Raw genomic sequence first — 23,595 nt, 5'->3', positions numbered from 1 at the left:
ATGGTTTCACTCTTCACAAGATTAAATGTACATGGATCTTGTTCAAGGATTATATATTTACCTACTGATAGGCCTTAACCTGAAGGAATGCCTCCATCCCCAAATTGTCACTGACCTGTAATGAGCATGTTACATAAATGATTTTCTTAACTCTCCACTTCTTCTATTCTCCCCCTATGTTTGCATGAACTGGTTAGCATAACAATTCCTTTATTTTTCCCCCATTCCCAGGGAGATCAGGATTAATGTGAGTGGTATGAGACCATATTTTCTTTTCAGGAATGAGCTGGGCATATAAAGCAATCAGCTTAAACACTGCCTAGTAATTCAGATCTTTTCTAAGTATTAGATATCAGTGTTCATTAATACAATTCAAACCATTTTACAGTGACAATTGGTTTCTAGTTTGTTAAGCCACAATGAGTGTTTAATTCCTTTATGCTGTTTAAATAATTAGGCAACTTATTCATCTTCATATAGACAGGGCTTACATTCCATGTGGAAGAATAAGAATAAGCCATTTTGTACTTGCTTTCTGATTCCCTCTGAATTTACTATGTAAATCATTGGGACTGTCCTTGCTCAACTCTGCTACTACATGTTTGCAGATCTAGAGTGAAGATGCTGTTAGGCAAACCGACTGTGAACAGGGGCTTTGTGAGTCCAAGGGTATGGGTGTATTGAAAATAACTACATCCCAGCCTCAGAGAAGGTGTGGTATAAATGTTTCATTATCTTTACCATTCACTTCTTCCAATGCCTTCCATTCTTGCCTATTATCCACTTTTGAAACTCCAGAGTCCTTGGTGCCAAATAATAGTCTTGCACATAAAAAGACACTTTTCGGTCAACTCAGTTAACATTAAATAATCCTTGGAGAACTTGCAACATTTCTAGGGATACAAACGTTTAATATATAGCTTTCCTTCCTACCATCCTTCTCATGCAGTTATTATATAGGATAATGGAAGCGAAAAAAAACCCAGTTTGGTCTATCGCTTTTGTTAATCAATACAAAAGTATAATGGAATAACAGTGATCTGGCAAAGGCTTTCAAGATCAGGATGAGTCTTGAATTCTTTTATTTCCTTAGCAATTCCTTGCTCTGCTCTGTCACTCACAGTTGAATAAGTAATCATGAAATCTGAATCTTTAGACTGTTATGTGGATAAATTTGATTCTAATTTCCTGAGCTGGGTGTATGGAACATAATCAGTCTTGATTTCACAGCTGACTTTGAATTGTGCCTTGAGTAATCAAAAGGTGCAGCCATAATATTTTATGTGGCTTTTCAAACTTATTTCAGAAAACCTGAAGGTAACTTCAAATATCAAGCAAATGTCTGTGCTATAAAAAAAACGCTAATTGTTCTGTTCAGTCCCTATTATAAGCCAGAGCTACCTCATAAAAATCTGGGTATTTTCATCATCACTTATCCTATTGGTGCAAAATCAATATCTTATGCAACTCATTTCTTCATCTACTTTCCTCTTGCAGTTCCCATATTCGATCTTGAATATGACCAAAACGAAAAAAATGAAAGGGCTGCTGTTCATATAATCCTATACATTAAGAGCAAACCCTTCCTTTGAGCGTTGAACTTTATGTAGCTAAAATAGCACCATCCATACAGAAGAGGACAAAATTAACAAGCATCAAGGAATTACAATAGTGTCAGTTCAAATATTTATTTTTTTTAATTTATCTATCACATTGGTCACTGCCCATCTCCTCCGACCGGAGGGACTCTGGGCAGTTTACAATATAAAACAATAAATATATAATAAAATTCCAATATAAAATACACTTTAAAACAATTTCACAGAGCTACCAAATATAATAAAATCCAGAAGGCTGTGGTCTCATTCAGTCACTGCGTAGGAGGGGCACTTCAAGGCACTAGCCAATCCCAGGTATGACTCTTCTCCTCCCTGCCCCAAGCCCGGTGGCAGAGCCAGGTCTTCAAATTCCTCCGGAAGGCTAGGAGCGATGGGGCTAATCTCACCTCCGGGGCCAGGATGTTCCAAAGGGCGGGTGCTACTGCAGAGAAGGCCTGCCTCCTTAAAGGAAAATGCTTTAAAGGTTTAATGGACCCTTCCTTTTATAGGGCCCTTCGTGGGGTGTAATGTTACCAGCTTCTTGTCGTTCCCCCCTCCCTATTGACATCAAGGAGCTATGATGCCTCACACTTGTTCCACGGGGTATTTCATTTTTTCCAACCCAACAGAATGCTGGAAAGCAGTTATATACAGGGGCTCAGAGTATCTATCTGTCCATCAGCAAGATTAAAATTGAACAGAATGGGACCAAATTTGGTAAGGTGGGAGAAGCTGGCAAAAGACTGTCAAGTTCAAAAATGGGCTGGCTCTGGCTAGGAGATGCAGAGAAAAACATTCCAGGGGTGGGGTGGGGTGGGGAAGCATTGAATCCTATGGGAGAGGAGTTGGGCAGTGGCTTGGAATACTGCAGGCAGTTCCATTCTAAGCCTGCCTTGCTCCTCAGTCCTGGTCACATGACCCAAGACAGATCTGTTATTAAGAAAGGCTTTGTCTTTCTTGCTCACTTAAGGAAAGGGGTGGCTTTGCAGCTTCCATTCACAGTGAAGAGGGGTTTTTTTCCCCCCTTTCTCTTCTCCATGAAAACATCTGCAATCATGAAACTGAAGGGCAGAGAACTGGCTGGCTGATGATTTTTGCACACACCTGGTGGTCAGCGAGTGGGGACACTGTCAGCTCATGCAGAACACTGAGCATTGAAAGACAGCAGTACTGCTGCTGGTACAAAAATGCTGGAGGGTTTGGGGATGATGCCAGTGATCATGTGAAAGTACTTTAGATGTTGCAAAGAGGATGCAAAAAAAGGAAAAGGAAATTAGAACTGAGAGAGTATAGAATGGGATATCCTGAAAGAGAGCATTGCCAGTCAGTCTACTGGCTAACCAGTTCAAACAGATATAAATTGAATAAAATAAAATAAAATACTGCACACAACAACTAAAATGATTACACAGAATATAATAAAATATCATAAATACCGAATAAAATAAAAGTGCACCTGACAAGACAGTTCTGGTGCAGTATTTTTGATGCTGCAGACCTCACTTATATCAGCGTAATTAACACATAGCAATATTTATTCTTCCTTCTGGTAGTATAACTAAAAACTAATTATCTCTTGAATGCATCTGGTAAAAATATTATTTGTTTTTATAAGTAAGTTCCACTGGAATAAATGAGCTAACAGTTCCAGGCAAATGGACTTATGACTGAGTTGTTATTGATTCAAAATAGCCAGTCCACTATTCTGAGATTACAACTGTGGTTGGTAATGTCTTATCAACTATAGTTTCCCAGTGACAGCTGATTTTTCTTGTAATCATGTTTCTAAAGATAGAATGAGCTGCCAAGGATTGCCAGGTTAGACCGATTCAATTAAAAGGCTTGCACTGAATGAGTGACTATTACTTTCCTGGCAAATCTATTCACCATGCAGCATTGCTTCTAACTACTTTGTGTGTGTGTGTAGTGTGTGTGTATACGCACACACACACAGTATGTATGTATGTGTGTGTGTATACACACACACACACACACACATACAGTATATATGTAATGTATGTGTGTGTGTATATATATACACACATATACATACACATACATACACATATAATGAGTGAGATAGAACCCATGCCTAATCTCTATTTTAACTCAGCTTTTAAAAATGTAATCTTAGGTTAATTGTTAAAAATTTTATTTTAAGTCAACTAATTTTTTTTAATTTTATGTCAGTTTTTAAGATGTTAGGCCAGTATCTTATTTAATCACCATAATTCAGTGGGACTGTTGGAATCCTTTTTATGAAACCAATGCTCATTTTCTAAGATGTGCTATAACATCAGACTGATGTGATCTTGTCTTGTTTTAGGTCCAGGAAAGGAACACATTCTTTTCTGTTTTCTACCTTGCCATTAATGCAGGAAGCTTGATCTCCACTTTCCTTACTCCTGTGCTAAGAGGTCAGTGTTGGTTTAGAACGACCATAGGGATTGGAATTTAAAATTCACCCTGGGGAAACAAGATCAGCTAAAATGCCACAGATGTGTGTAAACATTTGAGCTTATAACGATTAGATGCATCCCCACAATGCCCATCTGCTTCTAGCTTCTCTTCTGAGCAAAGAAATTAAATGTCCCTTTGGAATAACTTCACTAAACCATTGTATTCCCTCATTGATTCTGAAGAACAACAATCGTTACAATTTTTTAGAAAACACCCAAAAATGTAACTTTGAAAACATCAAAATACCACTTGTTCTTTTACATTGTTGGAACCTCTGCAGATTGCTACAGATATGCACAGGTTTTAGTAAAAGGGAGTGGGTCTGAAATCTTTTTGTTCTGTTTTTTGTCTAAGACACAGATTGTTTGAAGCCTCAACAAAATTTTGATTGCTAATATGTCTACATTAGGGTATGTGTCTTTTCCTGCTTGCACATTTTAACAATATTTTATGATGAGAGAATAGGACTATCAGTGTACTGAAAACAGCTACTGTAAGAGATTTAGGTCAGAAACAATGTGCAGACTTCTAGATAGGGAGATAGGCAGAGCGTGCAGGATGTTCTATGACCTTCCCTGAAAATCAGAAGAATTGGAATGCAACTTTAGCAGAAGCCCTTGATGAGAGGGCAAAGTTCTACACTTCTGTAAGCTTCACTGTCATTGACTCAGTATTATGATGACTGACCCATCAGGTTCTTGTGAGATTTAGATTGGCAGAGACCTTAGGAAGTAAAAAAAACAAAAAGTGGAGGGAAGCCCAAGTGCCAGTACAAAAGATTTTATTGTTTCCCAATGTATCTCACAAAATATTTTTCTAAAAGCAAGGGGAAAAACCCTTAAAAGGAATGCAGCAGCTTATAAAATATATAGTATATTTGTATATGTTACATTTACAGTATATTCTTTAAAAAAAAACCCCACAGATAAGGACTATTAGCATCATAGATATACATAATAAAACATTTATAAAGCATTAAAAAGTTACATCCCCAGCTTTCAAATAGCCCATAGGTTATTTGGGTTACTTAGGAGTTGAGGTATTACAGGAAAACAGATATATTAGTCTCTGTTGGCAAAAAAACAACAACAGGAGTCTGGTAACACCTTTTCCAACTAATCTTTTTTATTAAATCATGGAAGCTTAAAACAATTTGTTAGTTGGAAAAGGTGCTACTAGATTCCTGATTTTAGGATCTGAGAGTGAAAGCCTTTTATGTCAGGTGATTGGAAAAGTGATAAAGCAGTGCATCATGGGACTTTAATTTTTTTTTTAAAAAAAAAGCACAGGGAGAAGTAGGAAACTGAGGGAAAGAAAAATAATTAACAGCAGCAACAAAATCCTGCTGAGTTTCAAAACCAACAACCTTCTATTTGTAAGACAATATCCATAGACATTGTGCTATTAGAACATGGTAAAAGGCAGCTTTAAAGGCTATGAAAGAGGATGGTAAACATTGACTCAGTTGAAGGGAATTTCCTTCCTCAGCAAATTTCAACAAACTGCTGGGGTTAGCCTGCAACATATTGAAGCATGATATTCAAAAGAGAAAGGAGCCCTGGAGACAACTCAACATGGAAAAGTGTACTTTGGAACTAGAACAGAAAAATATGTCCTGAGGTACTTTGATGAGTGGGGGATTAATAGAGGGCAATATCCCTTTCTGCTGTCCAAAAAGTGTTGCCTGCTCTTTTTGGCAATGGGACAGCCCTAAGTCTCAAAGATAGGTTGATTGCAGACAGAGGAAAACAAAGTAATAAGCCAGAAACATGAATATCAGAAACACGGTAAGGTCTACTTTATATATTAGTAACAAAGATCCTCAAGAGATGAATACATTTTTGAATAGATACGTGTTATTAAAATACCAAAGAGGATCTTACCTCAATCTTTGAGTGTTATTTGCACTCCTATTTATAAAGCAAAGATGATATAGTACATTGTAATATGGCTCACCTTTACTTATGTGCATAAATCAAATATTGTTGCTGAATAAGATGACTGAGACTGGGAGCAGCTGTTATGATCTGTGAATAAACAAATAATCTTTGATTGCAAGGAGGGACTCTCATCTTTAAAGGGAATGATTGCCACTGGGTCCCTGATATTTTGATTGTTATACCTGCCTTCTTCCTCTTTCATCAACATTAGGAAAACAATACAAAAGTTCCCAGGCTGCCCTCTAGGCACTGACCAACTCCAGATGAGTGTAGCTGCAGCATATGGATCATGCCTTAAGGTGCCAAGGATAAAGGCAGATTAGAGTTTGCCTTCACATTTCACAGAGCAGTTCAACAATATGTGTACACATTTTTTTTATTCTTTTCCCTGTGAAACAGCTGGATGGAATCTGAGGACCTGCTAGTCTTCTGTATTTGTTCTAATATACAACAGAGAAAACAAAGCCATTTAATTGGCTTAACATTGATTAACTTTTGCTCCAAACTTGATGACGAAAAAAATACAGGCTTCTTACATCTACAGAGATCATTGTTGGGAAAAATAAAAACAGTGGTATATTTTGGAGTAGAATGAGGATACAGGATTCTTAAAAGCCTTTTTAAAAGAAAAAAAGAAAATGACCCTTATTTCCTCAGAAATTTGGCAGTTGTATATGACCTTTCAGGTTTCAGTACTGAGCAGCTTCAAATGTCTCCTGCTGTAGATCAGAAGTAATCTGCTCATGGGGCAGAACACTTCCTGACTCGACTGTAAAATGTTGGCTCATCTTCTGGAAAGAAAAATAAATAAGCTCATATCAGGCATAAAAGTGAGCTTCGGATAGAGATGCTACACAGTAATCACAATCAATATTTTATCAGCAATATTCTACCCTGTTGGTTGTGCAGCTGTGTCAGGATTTTGTTTTCATTTGCTCCTGTTTTCTGTTGTGAAGAATATTTAATGGGGGTGGAAAAATCCAAACTTTCTGAAGGATATGCCTCAGCTTGGTCTGGGTGTGTGCATGTGCATGCATGTGTGTTGCACCATACAACAGAACCAAAGACCAGCATGTGGGATTATTTCAGGACTTTTTCTCTGTTGTAACTTGTAACAGGGGCTCCAACTTCAATGCTTAATTAGCTGTCCCCATCTCTCCCCCATCCCACCTTACAAATGCCTCTGGTAAGTATATATCCATGCACCCAGTGCTGCTATTTGGTAAGCTTTCCTATAAACAAAGCCATGTAGCTTTCAGATCAAGCAACGTCATAGTGTTGGCTCAGATTTGAATGTCATCTTCCAGCAGCATGAAGACCTTATTTTCTTGACTCCTCTCCCTGCCCAGTGTTCCAATACTTGCAGAATTGGATTGTATTTTCAAAAGTTACTGGTCTGAGTCTTGCTAGATGTGAGATACCAGGATTCTCAAACTGGAGATCCACCAGCAGGAAGATGCAGACACAGTAGGTCAAAGAGAAGCATGCAAGTTGCTAGCTTGCTCTCCACTGTGTCCAGTGTTATCAGTATAAATGTCCAGAGTGGATTTGCAGCCTATCATCAGGTGACAAAAGAAAAGAAATGAGCCCCTTTTCCTAGCTCCTTAGTCTGAGAAACTCTTTTCTGTCCTCAGATTTTGCTTAATTGCCTGTTTTGTCAGGGCCTCCTATAATGTAAGAAACCAGTTCGTTGAGAACATGGCTTAGAGAAATCTGTGCATAGTTCATGAAGAAGAAGAAGAAGAAGAAGAAGAGGAGGAGGAGGAGGAGGAGAGGAGGAGGAGGAGGAGGAGGAGGAGAGGAGGAGGAGGAGAGGAGGAGGAGGAGGGGGGGGGCATTGTATGCTGTGATGGAATTTTGAAATTACTTCATTGAGGCTCGACAGCCAGAATCTTTAACTCACTAATATTTACAATGCCACTTCACATTTTCAAAGCTGAAATCAGTTCAAGTTACAGTGTCCTTGAGAATGGTTTAGTGCAGTCTCAGAATGACACATTGTCCAAAGAGTATCTGAAAGTGGGTGGGCCCTGGACCTGTTTGTGGCTGATCTGCACACAGATGGAGCCATTCACAAGACAGCCTGACTCTGTGCATGTGGATCCCCTGAGAGAAACTTCATCCTGTGCTGTAGGAAAAAAAAAAAGTAATCTCAGGAAACTCCCTCTTTTTACAATATAGCAATGGAGGGAAAGGATGGAAAATCTTAACTGAAACATAACAACTTATTTTTCACTTTCTTAGGGTCCGTGCAATGCTTTGGAGGGGACTGCTATGCTCTGGCTTTTGGGGTTCCCGCTGCTTTAATGATCATAGCTGTTGGTAAGTAGCAGGTGTAAAAGAGAGAGGTTGAAAGGGAAAGGAGAAGGGAGGGCGACAACAGGTCCTGTGAACAATTGCGTCACTTAAAAGAGATGATTTTTCTTCTGTGTACCACAGAAGGAAATCTGTGTGACCCCCCAAGGCTCCTTTTGTTTGGTTCTCCTGGTACTGGAATTGCAAGGCAGAAATGATGAGCCCCAGAAGCTCTTTGTCTCCAAACAGCAGGGAATTTCAATAGAAGTCCAATTGTTTCCATTCTGAAGAGGCCTTTCTACCGATCTGAGTTATCTTTAATTCCCACAAGCCACAGCACGTTTTTGACATACCCCAAGGATGCAGCTTCAAAGTACTTCTGGTTAATAGCCTATTTTGTAAAATGAAAACTATTTATCCATCTTGCTCTGCATTGTCCAAAGGGGGGCAACACATGGGTTGCAGGCCAAATACAGCTCTGTGGTTGCATTTTCCTAGCCTCCCAAGATCACATCACTGAAATTCAGCAACAAATATTCAGCATGATTTTAAAGGGTTTGGGTTTTTTTTCCAAAGACCCCAAAGCAGGTGCATTAATGAATTTTGGGTGAAAATACCCCCCGAGCCCTCTCACAAATGAGAAAAACCCCAACATTTGCCCCTAACCTTTATGGTGTATCTCCAGAACACCCCATAGCCCATGCGGCTGTCTAAGTCAGCTTTTTGAATCCAAAGACAAAGCAAAACAAAAACCCCAGAGGGAAATAAAATGTTCATCCCTGGTTTACATTGCTATTTCAAAGAAGTGGAGCTGCAACAGAGAAGGTTCAGCGCTTTGGACCCTGACAATGACAATCCCTAATGGATGGGATCTGGAGCAAGCAAACTCTGCTCCAGTGTTTCTCAACCTTGGCCACTTGAAGATGTGTGGACTTCAACTCTCAGAATTCCCCAGCCAGCACGGGTTCCCCCTGGCTTGGGAATTCTGGGAGTTGAAGTCCATCCATCTTCAAGTGGCCAAGGTTGAGAAACACTGCTCTGCTCAATGGGCAGAAGCCACTGGAAGTAAGTAAACATCCAGGCCCATAAATATCCAGGCCCTAAGCCACACGTATTGGGCAGAGTGCTGCAGGATCGGTAGCAATTTCAGGCTGGCTAGTGATTTTGTCCTCAGCATTTCTAAGTCAGCAGATGTGAAGGTAATCATTAGTTTCTAAACTGGTGGCAATTTGGTGGGGTCCCCACTCTAAGCATTACCTGACCTTAGTAACCTTTCTCTCAAAGCTGGTAACTAGAGGTAATTTATATTTTATCCAACTTTGACTGTCAGTTATTTATGTTTGCAAGATCTTATTGTGCAACACAGAAAGTAATCAGATGTGAATATTCTACAAATCAAATAACAAAAAGTCAGACCACAAAGTAGAATAGAAATAGAACAGCAGATTAAAAAATAACCTGCAGTGGTTGAGTCCCAAAAGTCAATAAATAAAAACAGCTGTAAACCCTTAAAATCAAAATGGCCTGATGGCTTTTTCAGAGAGAGGCTTCCTTAGGGAGGACATGACCACTGACCTTCCTTCTTGTCCATCAGTCTGAACTTAGATGACAAGTGAATCTGGAGCTAGGCTATATGTGTCCAGGCAAATGAATAGGAACTGGTATTCCTTGTAGTATCTGAACCAAGACTGGGACTAGCATTAGCTTCTTCCATAATGAGCAATTGCCAGGGGCTCAGGAGAGCCTACAGCAGTTGATGCAGTTCTGAGTCCCTGCCTGCTCACATCTGCACCCAGCATCCTTAACAAGGCCACCCTGGCCAACAAATACATGTATGCTGGGAATTGCTCTTGTTGCTAACAACAGGCCTGGGATACATTATGTCTTGGCAGTGGGACCCATGCAAGGGTTCTGAGTCTACATAGGTATACTGGGTAATGCCAATCCTAGCACATTGGAAGGGAAGTGGCATCATTTAGTAAGCAGTACCACGTGAGCTCTACTTGGTGTCACCCTCTACCTGCTATCTAGTAAATGGCAAATTCTAGAGTGGAGACGCCATGAAGGAAGCACTTTGTCAAGGCTTGATCAGACCTAGAGCCAAGTCTTTCCCTTACTTTCAGACCACTTAAGGCTCTAAGTAATCCACAGCCTTAATCTGTACGGAAACTGAATCTATCTCCAGAATCAGTGCTTCATATCAGGCATTAGCTGGGAAAGGGAGTCCTTAGATTCCCTGTCCTCTACCTAGCTGTTCTCTGCTAGTACTTAATTGTCCTCCAGGTTTGTAGTCGTGTTGCTCAGCTCCACAGAGGAAGTGAAGAAGAAAGAGAAGGGTGTGAATTGGTCTGGGAGTATTGTTTTTCCCCTTCCCACCCCTTTTCCGCTGACACTTAGTTAAGCTGTTGTTTGTGTTTCTTTTTCTCTACACAGGAGTGATGCCTGTGGTCAGCAAGATAAAGTTGAATCATATAAGCAAATAAGCTCAGAGTGAGCCGAGGGACAACTGAGAAAGGTGGAAGTGAAACTGCTGCTGAAACAGCCCACTATCTTCCCCAGCCATGGCTGCCTCATTTTCAGGGCAAATTGCCATTCATTTTAAGAATTCATCCAAACCCGCCTGCATTTTTCATCAGCAGCTGCCAGGGACAACATGGATAGTATTCACTGCTACCTAGGTTTATTCATTGTCTGAGGCTGCCTAATGGCTGAACTGGCCCTGAACAGTGATCGGCCTTTAAAAACAAGACATAGAGGCAACAGCCATTCCTGTCTCCTGTTATTTATCCACAAGGGGATATTACAGACAATATTGTTTGTTTTCAAAGACGTACAGGTAGCCCTTGTTTAGCAACTATTCACAGTTATTACGGTGATGAAAAACTAACTCTGCAACCAGTCCTTGCATTCATGACCTTCGCAGGTCAGTAAAGCAAAGGAAAGCTGAAGTAACATCATAAGCAAAGTTGCGGTTTCACTTTGTGACTGCTTTGCTTAACAACCAAGTTGCCAGTCCCAGCTGTGGTTGCTAAATGAGGACTACTTGTATTACCTCAGGATTGCAAGTTCATCTTCTCTGTCATGGTTGCTAGTCACCGAGTGTCCTCTGCATATTCACCTGTTTTAAAAAATAGCTACCAAAGTTATGAGATTTGGGCTTCTGGAAAGGGACCACTATGAAGTCCTTCTCAAATGGCCTCTAAGAAAAACACCTCAAGCCCTCTTCTCTCTGAGATGACATGAAGTTCTGAAGTATATTCTTTGTATATACAAGGTCTTGGATCTGTTTTCTGACATTTTCAGATTGAAGCTAAGAAAGATACAATTAGTTAGTTAGTGTAGACCAGGGGTCCACAAACTCTTCAGTTCATCAACCCCTTCATGAAGTTTCAGATTGTTAATCAACCCCCAAACATTTATTTATATGAAAATAATTTAACTAATAGTACTTCAAAGAATAACAATAACAAATAATATACAAATAATAACAATAACACAAATAATAACATACAAGAACAACATCGACCCCTTGGATAGTCCCATTGACCCTTGGGGGTGGATACTGACCACTTTGGAGAAGCCTGGTATAGATAGTTCTAAGCTAGAATGGCCAGTGACTAACTTGAGCAGTTTTCTGCACCTCCAGGTTTCTATCTGCTTTATCTAGCTGCATGATTTGCAGTAGGAAAAGGGTTTTGCCAGCTGATAGATGGCTAAGTGTTAGCAGTGGAAAGCAGTTGATGTTACAGGAATTTTATTTCCATTTCTCCCCCTTCCCCACCCTTCACAAGGCCCAAAGCTTCCTGTTTAATAAGACAACTGTTTTGTGCTTAGTATTATTTTTAATTGGATGTCATCACATGAGTAGAACACAGAAATGGTCAAGGGAAAAGTTGCTAGCAAATGCTGCTGTTCCTTTTTAAAGTCTACCAATTAATAAAATAGTTTTTATTGGATTAGAATGGCATATAAGCCCCATCAAGCAAGCACATAAATAAAAAACAAACAAACAGATAGGCAAATCCTTCAGTGGTAATGGAGTGGATATACACTACAGGATTTCAAACCACTCAGTTTAAACATGAACATGCTTTTCGGGGCTGGGCCATAATTTGAGATACTAGTTTCCTCCTGTACCGTGTGGAGTACTTACCAAGGAAGAGAAATATTTAGAATAGGCAAAAGGTCAACCACAAAGCATGCTTATGTTACCTTTGAGCATTTGTGTCCAGGACTATGCATATTATTTATTTAAGTTCATAAATCGCACCTTCTACTACCAGGTGCCTAGCACCATGTGCCACAGTAAAATGTATCCTAAAACCTGGAAAAACAGGAGCAAAACCCAGAGAACGACATTTGAGAGAAACATTAAAATCAGTGAGCAACAAATCATCCTAAGAACCTGATGGTAAGAACAGTTTTTTGCTGTCTGTCCAAAGTAGAGAAAGGAAGGATTTTAAAAAACTTCTTTACCTTATGTCCCTGTTTCAAGCATTTTTATCTAGCTCAGCTCCAGCTCCCTCTGGTTAATAGAGATAGAGACAGAGATGGAGTATCTGCTGAGGCAGAATGAGAAAAGTAAAGCAGGACAGAGTAGGGATTTTGGCCCCTTCATCCACACTTGCCTCCTTTTATAGCCATTTATGGGGGTGGCTGGCACTGTGACTGCACCAAGCAGAAGACCCTATTGCCATCTTGAACTTTGTACTTTATATTTTTGTATTTTTATACTTGTGTTTGTTTTTATGTGTATTTACACTTGTATTGATCTTATATTGTAGTGTTTTTACTGATTGTCATTTTATTATCGGTAAGCTGCCCAGAGTCATTGTGGTGGCAGAGAAATTTGACAAACAAATAAATAAATTTTAGAAGAAAAATGTGGGTGGCCCTCAGTGTCCTGGAACTGATCTCTATGTATTTTCCATATATGCATAGATCGTAATTTGGAATGGATTTTGAAGGACGTGTAGTCAACCCACATGCTCAATGCAAGATTTTAATGAAGCACCCCCTCTTCCAAATTAGGTCACTGGAGGAAGTCAAGATTGGATAGAGGTACCATTTGCTGGCCTCTAGCAATAGAGAACAGCCATACTAATGAAAGAATCTGTCCTGCTGACCATGGCAATCTTCTGCCTGCAGAAGATTGCATAGCAAACAAACAGACAAACAAACAAACAAGCAACTAAATAAACACAGCCTCCCTAATCATTATCACCTCTGGCTGGTGTGATATTTGAACTATATCACTTCTTTCCTCTTTTCTGATCCCACGTCTGTAAAAAGGAAGCTAATTTTTGGTGATCTTCCATAGTTTTTGCAGCCCGCTCATCTTATTCTCTGGTGCTTTAGAGAGTCCTTCAGCACCAAGGACCAGGGTTCCAAGGCAGGAAGATACAGAGGATAACAAGAAGACTGGTGAAAATCAGTGCCCCACCTTGTGGAAGAAGTCTTTTTTATTGCTACTGTCAAGCTATAATACCCCCTTATTTCTATACTGAAATTACAACTTTTTTTTCTAGTTGTATTTGTTGCTGGAAACAGACTTTACAAAAAGACTCCACCACGAGGAAATATCTTGCTGAAAGTTTGCAAGTGCATTGTAGTAAGTGTGTTTTTTAGTTTCCTTTTTCATGCGCAGAATGTAAAATGTATTTTCTATTGCATGATCATGTATTTTACAATTAAAGACACAAACATATTGACAAAATGCTCAAAAGTCAACCAAATTTACTCTAGAAAAATAGTTATAGGATTAGGGTTCTGCAAACTAAGAGAAACACTTTGCTAATTATAGTTTCATAAATTTATATAAGGACTAAAACAATTTTTGAAGCCGGAGGCACTTTTATTCCTTTACTATACAAAAATATTCTAGTACATCTTTGAAGACACATTCCATTCTAGTTGATAAGAAAGAGTTTGTGGGTGCATCTTATGACTTTCGTTGTATTTTTTTCAACGTTCATCTATTAACATTTATTTAATATTTATTTAAAATGACAAGTTATCTGCAGGAAAGCAGGGAGATGACCTTGAGGGAAATAGGCAAGAAGCATTATATGAGCAAAGAGGGATGAAATATTCCTCAAGTCCTGGGAAACAAGACAGTGTTTGGAAGAGGCTCAGGCGGCTCCTTCCTGATTCAGTGGGGTATAAGAAGGAGGGGAGGCAGAATCAGGCTTGCAAGATGCTGTTATTATAGCCTACCTCAATAAAGTATGGTTCTAGTCTTCCTGTGGGTCTGTTTCCTGACCTGGTCTACCCCAAAGGGCTGACAGTACCTGCCTTTCCAGTCTGCCTTCCCAATGATATAGGATTACAACTTTCAGCATCTCCAACTGGGACAGGCTTGAGCCATACTAGGGTTTATTGTCAATTGGTGAAAAGATATGCTGTCTGATTAAGTGGGAACAACTTTGTAGTTTATTAAAAGTTTTAAAACTGATTAAAAGGATTAATATTATACCCTATTAGCATGCATGTGTGTAGGAATATGCCGGGTGGCTGCTCAGTTTAAAAAAGGCCACCATCTTCCCTTAGAATTCAGTTGTGGAATGGGAAGCCAGGGAGGTTTCAGACTGCTGTAGCACATCTCTTAGACAATGCAATACCGTATTTCACCCATGAGAACAGCACCCCCAATGAAACCAACAATTTCTCTTTCATCAGACTGAATTAGAATGGTAAGAAAAAAAAATGCAGGATACATTTTTGACACAATGTTAAACTATAGTTAATCTGCCACTTGAATTTCTCAGCAGGTTCCTAATTTTGCATAATGTTGCGCTATGGTGGGATATCAAAGAGGCAGAACCCAGCTATATACTGTAGGTTGGTTTCCTAGTTTTACCTATCACAAATGCTTGATAATCCTGGCATGGTCTTCCATTAGAGAAAATGGCCTTGAGGAAATAACACAGGGAACCATCTCAAAACTGGAGTTTGAACTCCACCTCTATAATATGGAGTTAATTAGTACACTCAAAGAAGCAGTTAAATTATTTTTCCACAAGTAACACATACACTGAAACTACGTGCAGATCAACACATGGAAGCTAGGAGCATGGCTGGCACATATGAACTCATTCACATGCATTGATTATCCCTTCATTGTAGGCATCTGCCTGGGTTTTTAATGACTTCATTATAGTCATTTGCATGGGGCTTTTATATTACAACTCTAAGATCAGTACCAGATTTGATCTGGGGTGAGACTTAATCTCAGTAGTTATTCAGCCTTTACATTTGTTCACTGGATAATTTTGTCAATTGCTTTCCAAGTATTGATGCTACATAGGAGGCTTTGGGTTACAATGTACAATATATTGGTTCCTTCCCATCCTTTATCCTCTGTAGCATTACTGTACTGCAGCACTGAGGTCATAACGACAATTTACACCTCAAAGCACTTTGGGCTTTTAGGAGAAAAAAGGATTTCTCAAAGATGTGATTTCATCAACATTAATACAATTCTGAATAGTGCAGAGGATGAAAAAAATGTCTCCCCCCCACCCCCCCAAATCTATGAAGCATAATACAATTCAGGGTCATTCAGTGAAATTGATTGGTTCTACATTCATTAGTACAGACAAAAGGAAGTATTTTCTCATATAATAGTTAATGGATAATTATTATATGAAGTTAATTAACATCAGATGCAGGGATACTATTAACTTAAGATAGTTATATTTTAATGAACTGATATCTTAATAGAAGGTGGGTCATTTAGGTTGCTGTCTATATTATCTATTATATTATATTATTATATTATCTACCTATAGGGGAGCCAAAGTCATTTGAATCACAGAGAGTTGTGAGATATGCAGTAGATTAATCATCACAACTAAATGGAACAATGGAAGATTATGAAACTGGCAGTTCAACATGTCTAAACAAGACCAGGTTGGGCAAATCTAGATTAGATATTAGAAAGAAGCATAATCATCATGCACTTTTCAGGAATATTTGTTTCATTACTAACAAAAAGGTGGATTATGAATCTTGTATGAATCTAGTAAAGTGGTATTTATGATATATACTTCTTTGTTCAGAGTGGAATCCTTTTGCTTATAATTCAGATTTCCTTATTCATTTTTTTTTTAAAAGAGGGATATTTTATAAAGCATACCTCTATGGAAAGGCCTCATACTAGTTCAGGCCTACAGCCTACCTACTGAGTTCTGTAAAAGAGATCCAGAAGCAGCTATGCTGCCTTTTTTGAGGGTGGGTGTCACCTCCCAGGAAATAAATTCAAAGCAAAACCATACAATTCAGATTTGTTTAGGTGCTACAGATGGGTGTTGAATCCAGGGTTCTATGCACAGTTGTCCCTCAAATAATTCTGAAAGCTGGCCGATAAAGCAACAGAAAAGGTGGAAATTCATTTAAGACGTATTTATAAAGCCAAGAACAAGATGAAATTGTTTGAAGTAATAATGCAAATCAGTGCGATAGCCTTTAGCACTGGAGTAATAGAAACAAAGGTAAGGTGCTGATATTGGATAAACTCTTATCCACATGTCTCCTTTAATTGTTTGCATTCATCTTCAGTTTGCTCTGAGAAACCGGATCAGAAATCGTTCCCCGGAGATACCCAAAAGAGAGCATTGGCTAGACTGGGCATCAGAAAAATACTCAGTAAGTGAACTTTTGCATTTGAATAAATTTTATATACATGTTAGAGGTTTCTTATTAAAATTCAATGAAAAGCACTATCAGTGATGATTTATCCTGACTTAATATTCAGATAGGGACGTGGTGGCGCTGCGGGTTAAACCGCTGAGCTGCTGATCGGAAGGTCGGCGGTTCGAAACCATGCGGCGGGGTGAGCTCCTGTTGCTAGTCCCAGCTCCTGCTCACCTAGCAGTTCGAAAACATGCAAATGTGAGTAGATCAATAGGTACCGCTTCAGCGGGAAGGTAACAGCGTTCCGTGTCGTCATGCTGGCCACATGACCCGGAAGTGTCTACGGACAACGCCGGCTCTAAGGCTTAGAAATGGAGATGAGCACCGCCCCCTAGAGTCGGACACGACTGGACTTTATGTCAAGGGAAACCTTTACCTTTACCTAATATTCAGATATGACTGAAGCGTATTTGTTTTCAGTAGCATTCAAGCGATAGGTCTCCATGGGATCTATGATGTAATAACCCTCTCTTCTCTCTTTAGCTAGTGAGAGGAGCATAATCGATGGGAAAAGCAATAATTTGCCCACTGAAAAAGACACAAGCCCACTTCAGATGTTATGCCTACCAACATATCTGGGATGTAATACCTGATTTCTCTACCTCAGTTATGTTTGTGCTTGTTTTATATATTACTCTCTGTATAGTGGAGAACAGAAATCTGTGTTGCCTGTTTATCTAATTTAGAACTTACTTACTTACTTACTTACTTACTTACTTACTTACTTACTTACTTAAAATTTCTAAATCATATAGGATCAGTCAGCTTTGGCTGCCTGTCAGAGTGTTTGAATTGTTCCCTTACTTTGTTGCACTTATAGAATTGTAAGCAGGGCCAGATCTGTTGCAGATTTGAATGGGAATGCTAGAAAACCCAACCGCAATAGGCTAGACAAATACTGTAAGTTAAAAAAAGAATCCTGGTAGAAGATAATGGCAAGCTGCTTCCATATTGCTGCCATGAAAACTACAGAAACTCTGTCCCTCTTATGAGTAAACGGTCTTCACTCACAGCTGCATGTCTAGTACTTTCAATCTTTTTTTTCTTTAGCACCATTAAATGATTGTTGCTGCCAGCAATGGATGGGTAATCTTCTGCCCAGTGACTGGAGACCACCAGATTCCTGCCCTCTATGATAGCTTCTTACTCACATCTACATCTACATCTACATCTACACCTACACAAACACCCACACCCACACACCCACACCCACTGTTTCATCACTAGTATAGCCATGCCACACACACACCCAGATTACACCCCTTAAGTTCTTTGAGTAAGTTGTTTGCATGGGTCAGAAGGTCAGACTGGGTTTCACTTTTCAATCACTTAAGAAGAGGTTACAAAATTAAGCATCTAAAGTTTGGCAAGTGATTGCAAAGTTTAGCATTCTAATCCAAGGCAAGAGTGGGGAGAGAAAGGAACAGGGCCTGGGGAAATATCTCTAACAAAGTTTCCAAGGTGGAGTGGCTTCCTTTCTTCTGGCGTTATTCATATATTCATTTTCTAAGGCTGCCCACTTGTCAAGCCACTCTGGGTAGCTTATGAAAGGATTAAAAACATCAACATAGGAAGGAAAAGGAAAAAAAACAAGACAGGGGAAGATAGGATCCAGAAGCTTCACCATTTGTTGTACTTGGTCAGTCTCTCAGAGGCAAGGTCAGGTGAAGAAGGAATGCTGAAGAAAGTGGGAACCAACTGGCTGATTTATTCCCCCAAGACCAAAAGTCTTTCTCTCTTATTCTGCATGTCTCCCTTTTCAAATGCCTTTGGAGTTACAATCTACTTCCCATGGGTTCTTCACCATACTTTCCCGTATTCCGGATGTTCCTTTGTCCCTTTTTTCAACTCTTCCAACACACAAGCATGCATCTGTTGGCATTTCTTTAGGGGTAACTATCAGCTTCTATTTTCTTGCATCTCCTGACAACTGAGTATCTAGACTCAGTTATTCCAGTGAAATCTAAAGACCGTGTGGTAGGGTGTATATAAATAATTAGGTTAGAAGCTATGTACCTTTTGCAAAATGATGTTAAAGCAAAGCAAGAACCATATTATCAATATGATAATTAATTATATAATTAATTGAAAATTGGTTTTATCATCATATTATCAATGCTTCTAATATGGCTTCATTCATTGTATATAACATACGATCATCAAGAGTCCACCAGGAGCCACAGTGGACAGGAAAACTAATTCCCAGCAGCAGCCATAGTAGACAGTTATTGTAAATTCAGCTGACCCCCTTATAAAACAAATCATCCAAGAATAACACAATGTGTTACTGTATCATGGAGGGAGATCGGCAAAAGAACCCAATTTTGTTATCATGTCTATAGTGTTATGAAAGTACTTCACAGCTACGTTCATTAGAAAGTTACTTCATGTATTTATACTGTACATCTGAAACTATAGAACGTTCAGGGATATCAACCTTTTTATTAATGGCTTGGATGGAGAAGTAGAAAGAACGTTTATCAAATTCGTAGATAAGATAAAACTTGACGTATAGGCATCGGGGGGACAAGGAGGACAAGTGACAAAATGTTGCAACGTAAATTCTAGTCTTTAGGTACTTGCATGCACTTCACAGTGCAAGTATGGAAGCATGGAGCCTGCATCACAATGCATGCTTAATTTTGGTACTACTGAGATTAGGAATAGATACATATGACTGAGTGGAATAGCTAGCATCCAAGAAGACAGGTATAAAATAAAAATAATCTTGACAGGGAAGAGAAATGAGAGAATTTCACAGAGACAAATGCAACATTTTTCACTTAAGAAACAGAAATCCGATTCATTGGACATGTTCAAACAAGGGCTAGCAGGCCACTGGTGTAGGGTGCTTTAATTTGGATTCATACACTGCACAGGGGCTGAACTTAGTGGCCCAAATGGCCTCTTCCAACTCTATGACTCTATCACTGGTACACAATGTCTGCTAACCATGTTACTTTTCTTTGTGATTTATGCCATATTAGTCTACAAAAGTTGATGCCAGAATAAGAGAGCCAGTTTCATGTAGTGGTTAAGGCACCAGGCTAAAAACCAGGAGACTGTGAGTTCCAGTCCCACCTTATGCATGAAAGCCAGCTGGGTGACTTTGGGCCAGTCATTCTCTCTCAGCCCAACTCACCTCACAGAGTTGTTGTTGTCGGGAAAATAGGAGGAGGAAGGAGTAATTAGGTATGTTCCCCACCTTGAGTTATTTATAAAAATAATAAAGGCAGGATAAAAATTCTAAATTCTAAAAAAAAAAGGGTGATGTGTTTGCTATCACAGATTGACATGAGTACTCCTCAGAAGTATTTTAACTCATCCTTTTTACTGTATATTCACACTTCTTATTCCAGAATCGCTCCCACATAAGATGACTATCCTGGTATGCAGATACAATTACTCAACATCATTCTGAGTGTGCCAATACTCTCCTCTCTTTTTGTCATTCTTCTATGTCTTGTGTCTCAATGCCCAAACAGGCATCGAACACTGAGGTATATTTTTTGCAACATGCATTTGTGCTTCCTTCCATAGAACCAACTGATCACTGAAGTTAAAATGGTGATGCGGGTCCTTTTCCTTTTTATTCCATTACCAATGTTCTGGGCGCTATTTGATCAACAGGTAATGCACAAAAATACTAAGCAAGGTTTCACTATACCCAGCTCTGATTTTGGGACTCAAAAGCTGGGTACACACTATACACTGTACCTCAGTACACTAAAATAGGATTATGTTCTTCATACATCAATGAGTTGTGGGAATCCAGCCATCTTAGCATGCTGTATGAACTGGTCATCATTTAAGCCATTGAGTAAGTTATTTATCTATTTATGAATAGCATGTTGTGCAAAGCCAGCTACTGTGTTTTCTTAATTCAGCTTTATGTTTTCAACATTATCTGAATCCAGCCAGTAACTTTTAAGAATGGAAAACAAATGCATCGAAGATACATTGTTTTGACAGATGTTATTTTAACAAGTAACACAGAAATCTACTTCCCTATAAATTTATCTATTAATGTTTATTCTTCCTACCTGTATAAGCAATTATGTATATCTTCAGGTGGGTCTGTTGAAGTTCACTGTGTCTCAATAGAATAGATCAGGGTTTCTCAACTTGGGCCACGTTAAGTTGTGTATTGCTGACTGGGGAATTCTGGGAGTTGCAGTCCACACATCTTAAAGTGGCCCAGGTTGAGAAACCCTGGAATAGATGTTTGAGATAGGGTTCATATTGGCCACAGCCAGTAGTGATGAATTATGGGAGTTGTAGTCCAGAAATTTATTTTTCTTTCCTCTCCATAGGGGTCTAGGTGGACTCTACAAGCAACTAAAATGAATGCTGACTTTGTAAGTGGATAAAATTAGTTCCAGACAGTGATATTTCTTCCTTTAAACATTTGAGCAAATGTAATTGTGTACTAAAGATTACACCTTTATTGATTTTTAAATACATACATTTTTAATTACAGCCCTATTGACCAGGTAAAATAATTCCACAAAGTGAAAGCAGTTTAACATGGAACAGAAGAGGAAATGAAGAGTATCACAAGACTTATAATGTGTCTTGGCTCAGTTAGATCCCAAGATTTCTTAAAGCATTATATTTGGATTTTAGAGTTGCTTCATCATCATCATCATCATCATTATACTGTTATTGTTATCATTACTAGCAATACATTAAATTCAGCTTGAGGAAAAACTGTAGCGCAATGACAATAAGATACTTTCTACACATAAATTTCAAGATAGGCCTATCCATTCTTGCTAGAAAAGGGTGTCAGATAATGGAACTATTTTGTTGTTGTTTATTCATTTAGTCACTTCCGACTTCATGGACCAGCCCACGCCAGAGCTTCCTGTCGGTCGTCAACACCCCCAGCTCCCCCCGGGACGAGTCCGTCACCTCTAGAATATCATCCATCCACCTTGCCCTTGGTCGGCCCCTCTTCCTTTTGCCTTCCACTCTCCCTAGCATCAGCATCTTCTCCAGGGTGTCCTGTCTTCTCAGGATGTGGCCAAAGTATGTCAGTTTGGCCTTTAATATCATTCCCTCAAGTGAGCAGTCTGGCTTTATTTCCTGGAGGATGGACTGGTTTGATCTTCTTGCAGTCCAAGGCACTCTCAGAATTTTCCTCCAACACCACAGTTCAAAAGCATCGATCTTCCTTCTCTCAACCTTCCTTATGGTCCAGCTCTCGCAGCCATATGTTACTACGGGGAACACCATTGCTTTAACTATGCGGGCCTTTGTTGTCAGTGTGATGTCTCTGCTCTTAACTATTTTATCGAGATTTGTCATTGCTCTTCTCCCAAGGATTAAGCGTCTTCTGATTTCCTGACTGCAGTCAGCATCCGCAGTAATCTTCGCACCTAGAAATACAAAGTCTTTCACTGCTTCTACATCTTCTCCCTCTATTTGCCAGTTATCAATCAAGCTGGTTGCCATAATCTTGGTTTTTTTGAGGTTTAGCTGCAAGCCAGCTTTTGCACTTTCTTCTTTCACCTTCATCATAAGGCTCCTCAGTTCTTCTTCGCTTTCAGCCATCAAAGTGGTATCATCTGCATATCTGAGATTGTTAATGTTTCTTCCAGCGATTTTAACCCCAGCCTTGGATTCCTCAAGCCCAGCATGTCGCATGATGTGTTCTGCGTACAAGTTGAATAGGTAGGGTGAGAGTATACAGCCCTGCCGTACTCCTTTCCCAATCTTAAACCAGTCCATTGTTCTGTGGTCTGTTCTTACTGTTGCTACTTGGTCGTTATACAGATTCTTCAGGAGGCATACAAGATGACTTGGTATCCCCATACTGCTAAGAACTTGCCACAATTTGTTATGGTCCACACAGTCAAAGGCTTGAGAATAGTCAATAAAACAGAAATAGATGTTTTTCTGAAACTCCCTGGCTTTTTCCATTATGCAGTGGATATTGGCAATTTGGTCCCTAGTTCCTCTGCCTTTTCTAAACCCAGCTTGTGCATCTGGCAATTCTCGCTCCATGAATTGCTGAAGTCTACCTTGCAGGATCTTGAGCATTACCTTACTGGCATGTGAAATGAGTGCCACTGTTCGATAGTTTGAACATTCTTTAGTGTTTCCTTTTTTTGGTATGGGGATATAAGTTGATTTTTTCCAGTCTGATGCCCATTCTTGTGTTTTCCAAATTTGCTGGCATATAGCATGCATTACCTTGACAGCATCATCTTGCAAGATTTTGAACAGTTCAGCTGGGATGCCGTGTCTCCTGCTGCCTTGTTATTAGCAATGCTTCTTAAGGCCGATTCAACCTCACTCTTCAGGATGTCTGGCTCTAGTTCACTGACCACACCGTCAAAGCTATCCCCGATATTGTTATCCTTCCTATACAGGTCTTCTATATATTCTTGCCACCTTTTCTTGATCTCTTCTTCTTCTGTTAGGTCCTTGCCATCTTTGTTTTTGATCATACCCAGTTTTGCCTGGAATTTACCTCCGATGGTTCTAATTTTCTGGAAGGGGTTGCTTGTCCTTCCTATTCTATTGTCTTCTTCCACTTCCGCGCATTGCTTGTTTAAAAAGAATTCCTTATCTCTTCTGGCTAACCTCTGGAATTTTGCATT

General features: G+C 39.4%; 1 protein-coding gene and 1 long non-coding RNA gene across 4 annotated transcripts in view; one reads left to right on the top strand and one right to left on the bottom strand.

Moving 5' to 3' along the window:
• SLC15A2 (solute carrier family 15 member 2) overlaps positions 1 to 23,595 on the top strand; it is a 91,604-nt gene that overhangs the window by 31,155 nt on the left and 36,854 nt on the right. For all 3 annotated transcript variants that reach the window (XM_063288790.1, XM_063288788.1, XM_063288789.1), the window contains 6 exons: positions 3,925 to 4,015; positions 8,243 to 8,320; positions 13,822 to 13,904; positions 16,853 to 16,939; positions 20,528 to 20,617; positions 21,301 to 21,345. In XM_063288790.1, coding sequence (XP_063144860.1) covers positions 3,925 to 4,015; positions 8,243 to 8,320; positions 13,822 to 13,904; positions 16,853 to 16,939; positions 20,528 to 20,617; positions 21,301 to 21,345 — 474 coding nt within the window. The remainder of the gene's footprint in view (positions 1 to 3,924; positions 4,016 to 8,242; positions 8,321 to 13,821; positions 13,905 to 16,852; positions 16,940 to 20,527; positions 20,618 to 21,300; positions 21,346 to 23,595) is intronic.
• On the bottom strand, positions 5,833 to 6,856 carry LOC134487171 (uncharacterized). Its single transcript, XR_010066831.1, has 2 exons — positions 6,535 to 6,856; positions 5,833 to 6,438 (listed from the first exon to the last, which is right to left on the bottom strand). It is a non-coding gene; the product is annotated as an uncharacterized LOC134487171 (long non-coding RNA).

This window comes from Candoia aspera, chromosome 1, assembly GCF_035149785.1.
Source record: "Candoia aspera isolate rCanAsp1 chromosome 1, rCanAsp1.hap2, whole genome shotgun sequence".
Classification (NCBI taxonomy): Eukaryota; Metazoa; Chordata; class Lepidosauria; order Squamata; family Boidae; genus Candoia; species Candoia aspera.
The sequence above is the reverse complement of the archived record's forward strand: the minus strand, read 5'-3'. Positions and strand labels throughout refer to the sequence as shown.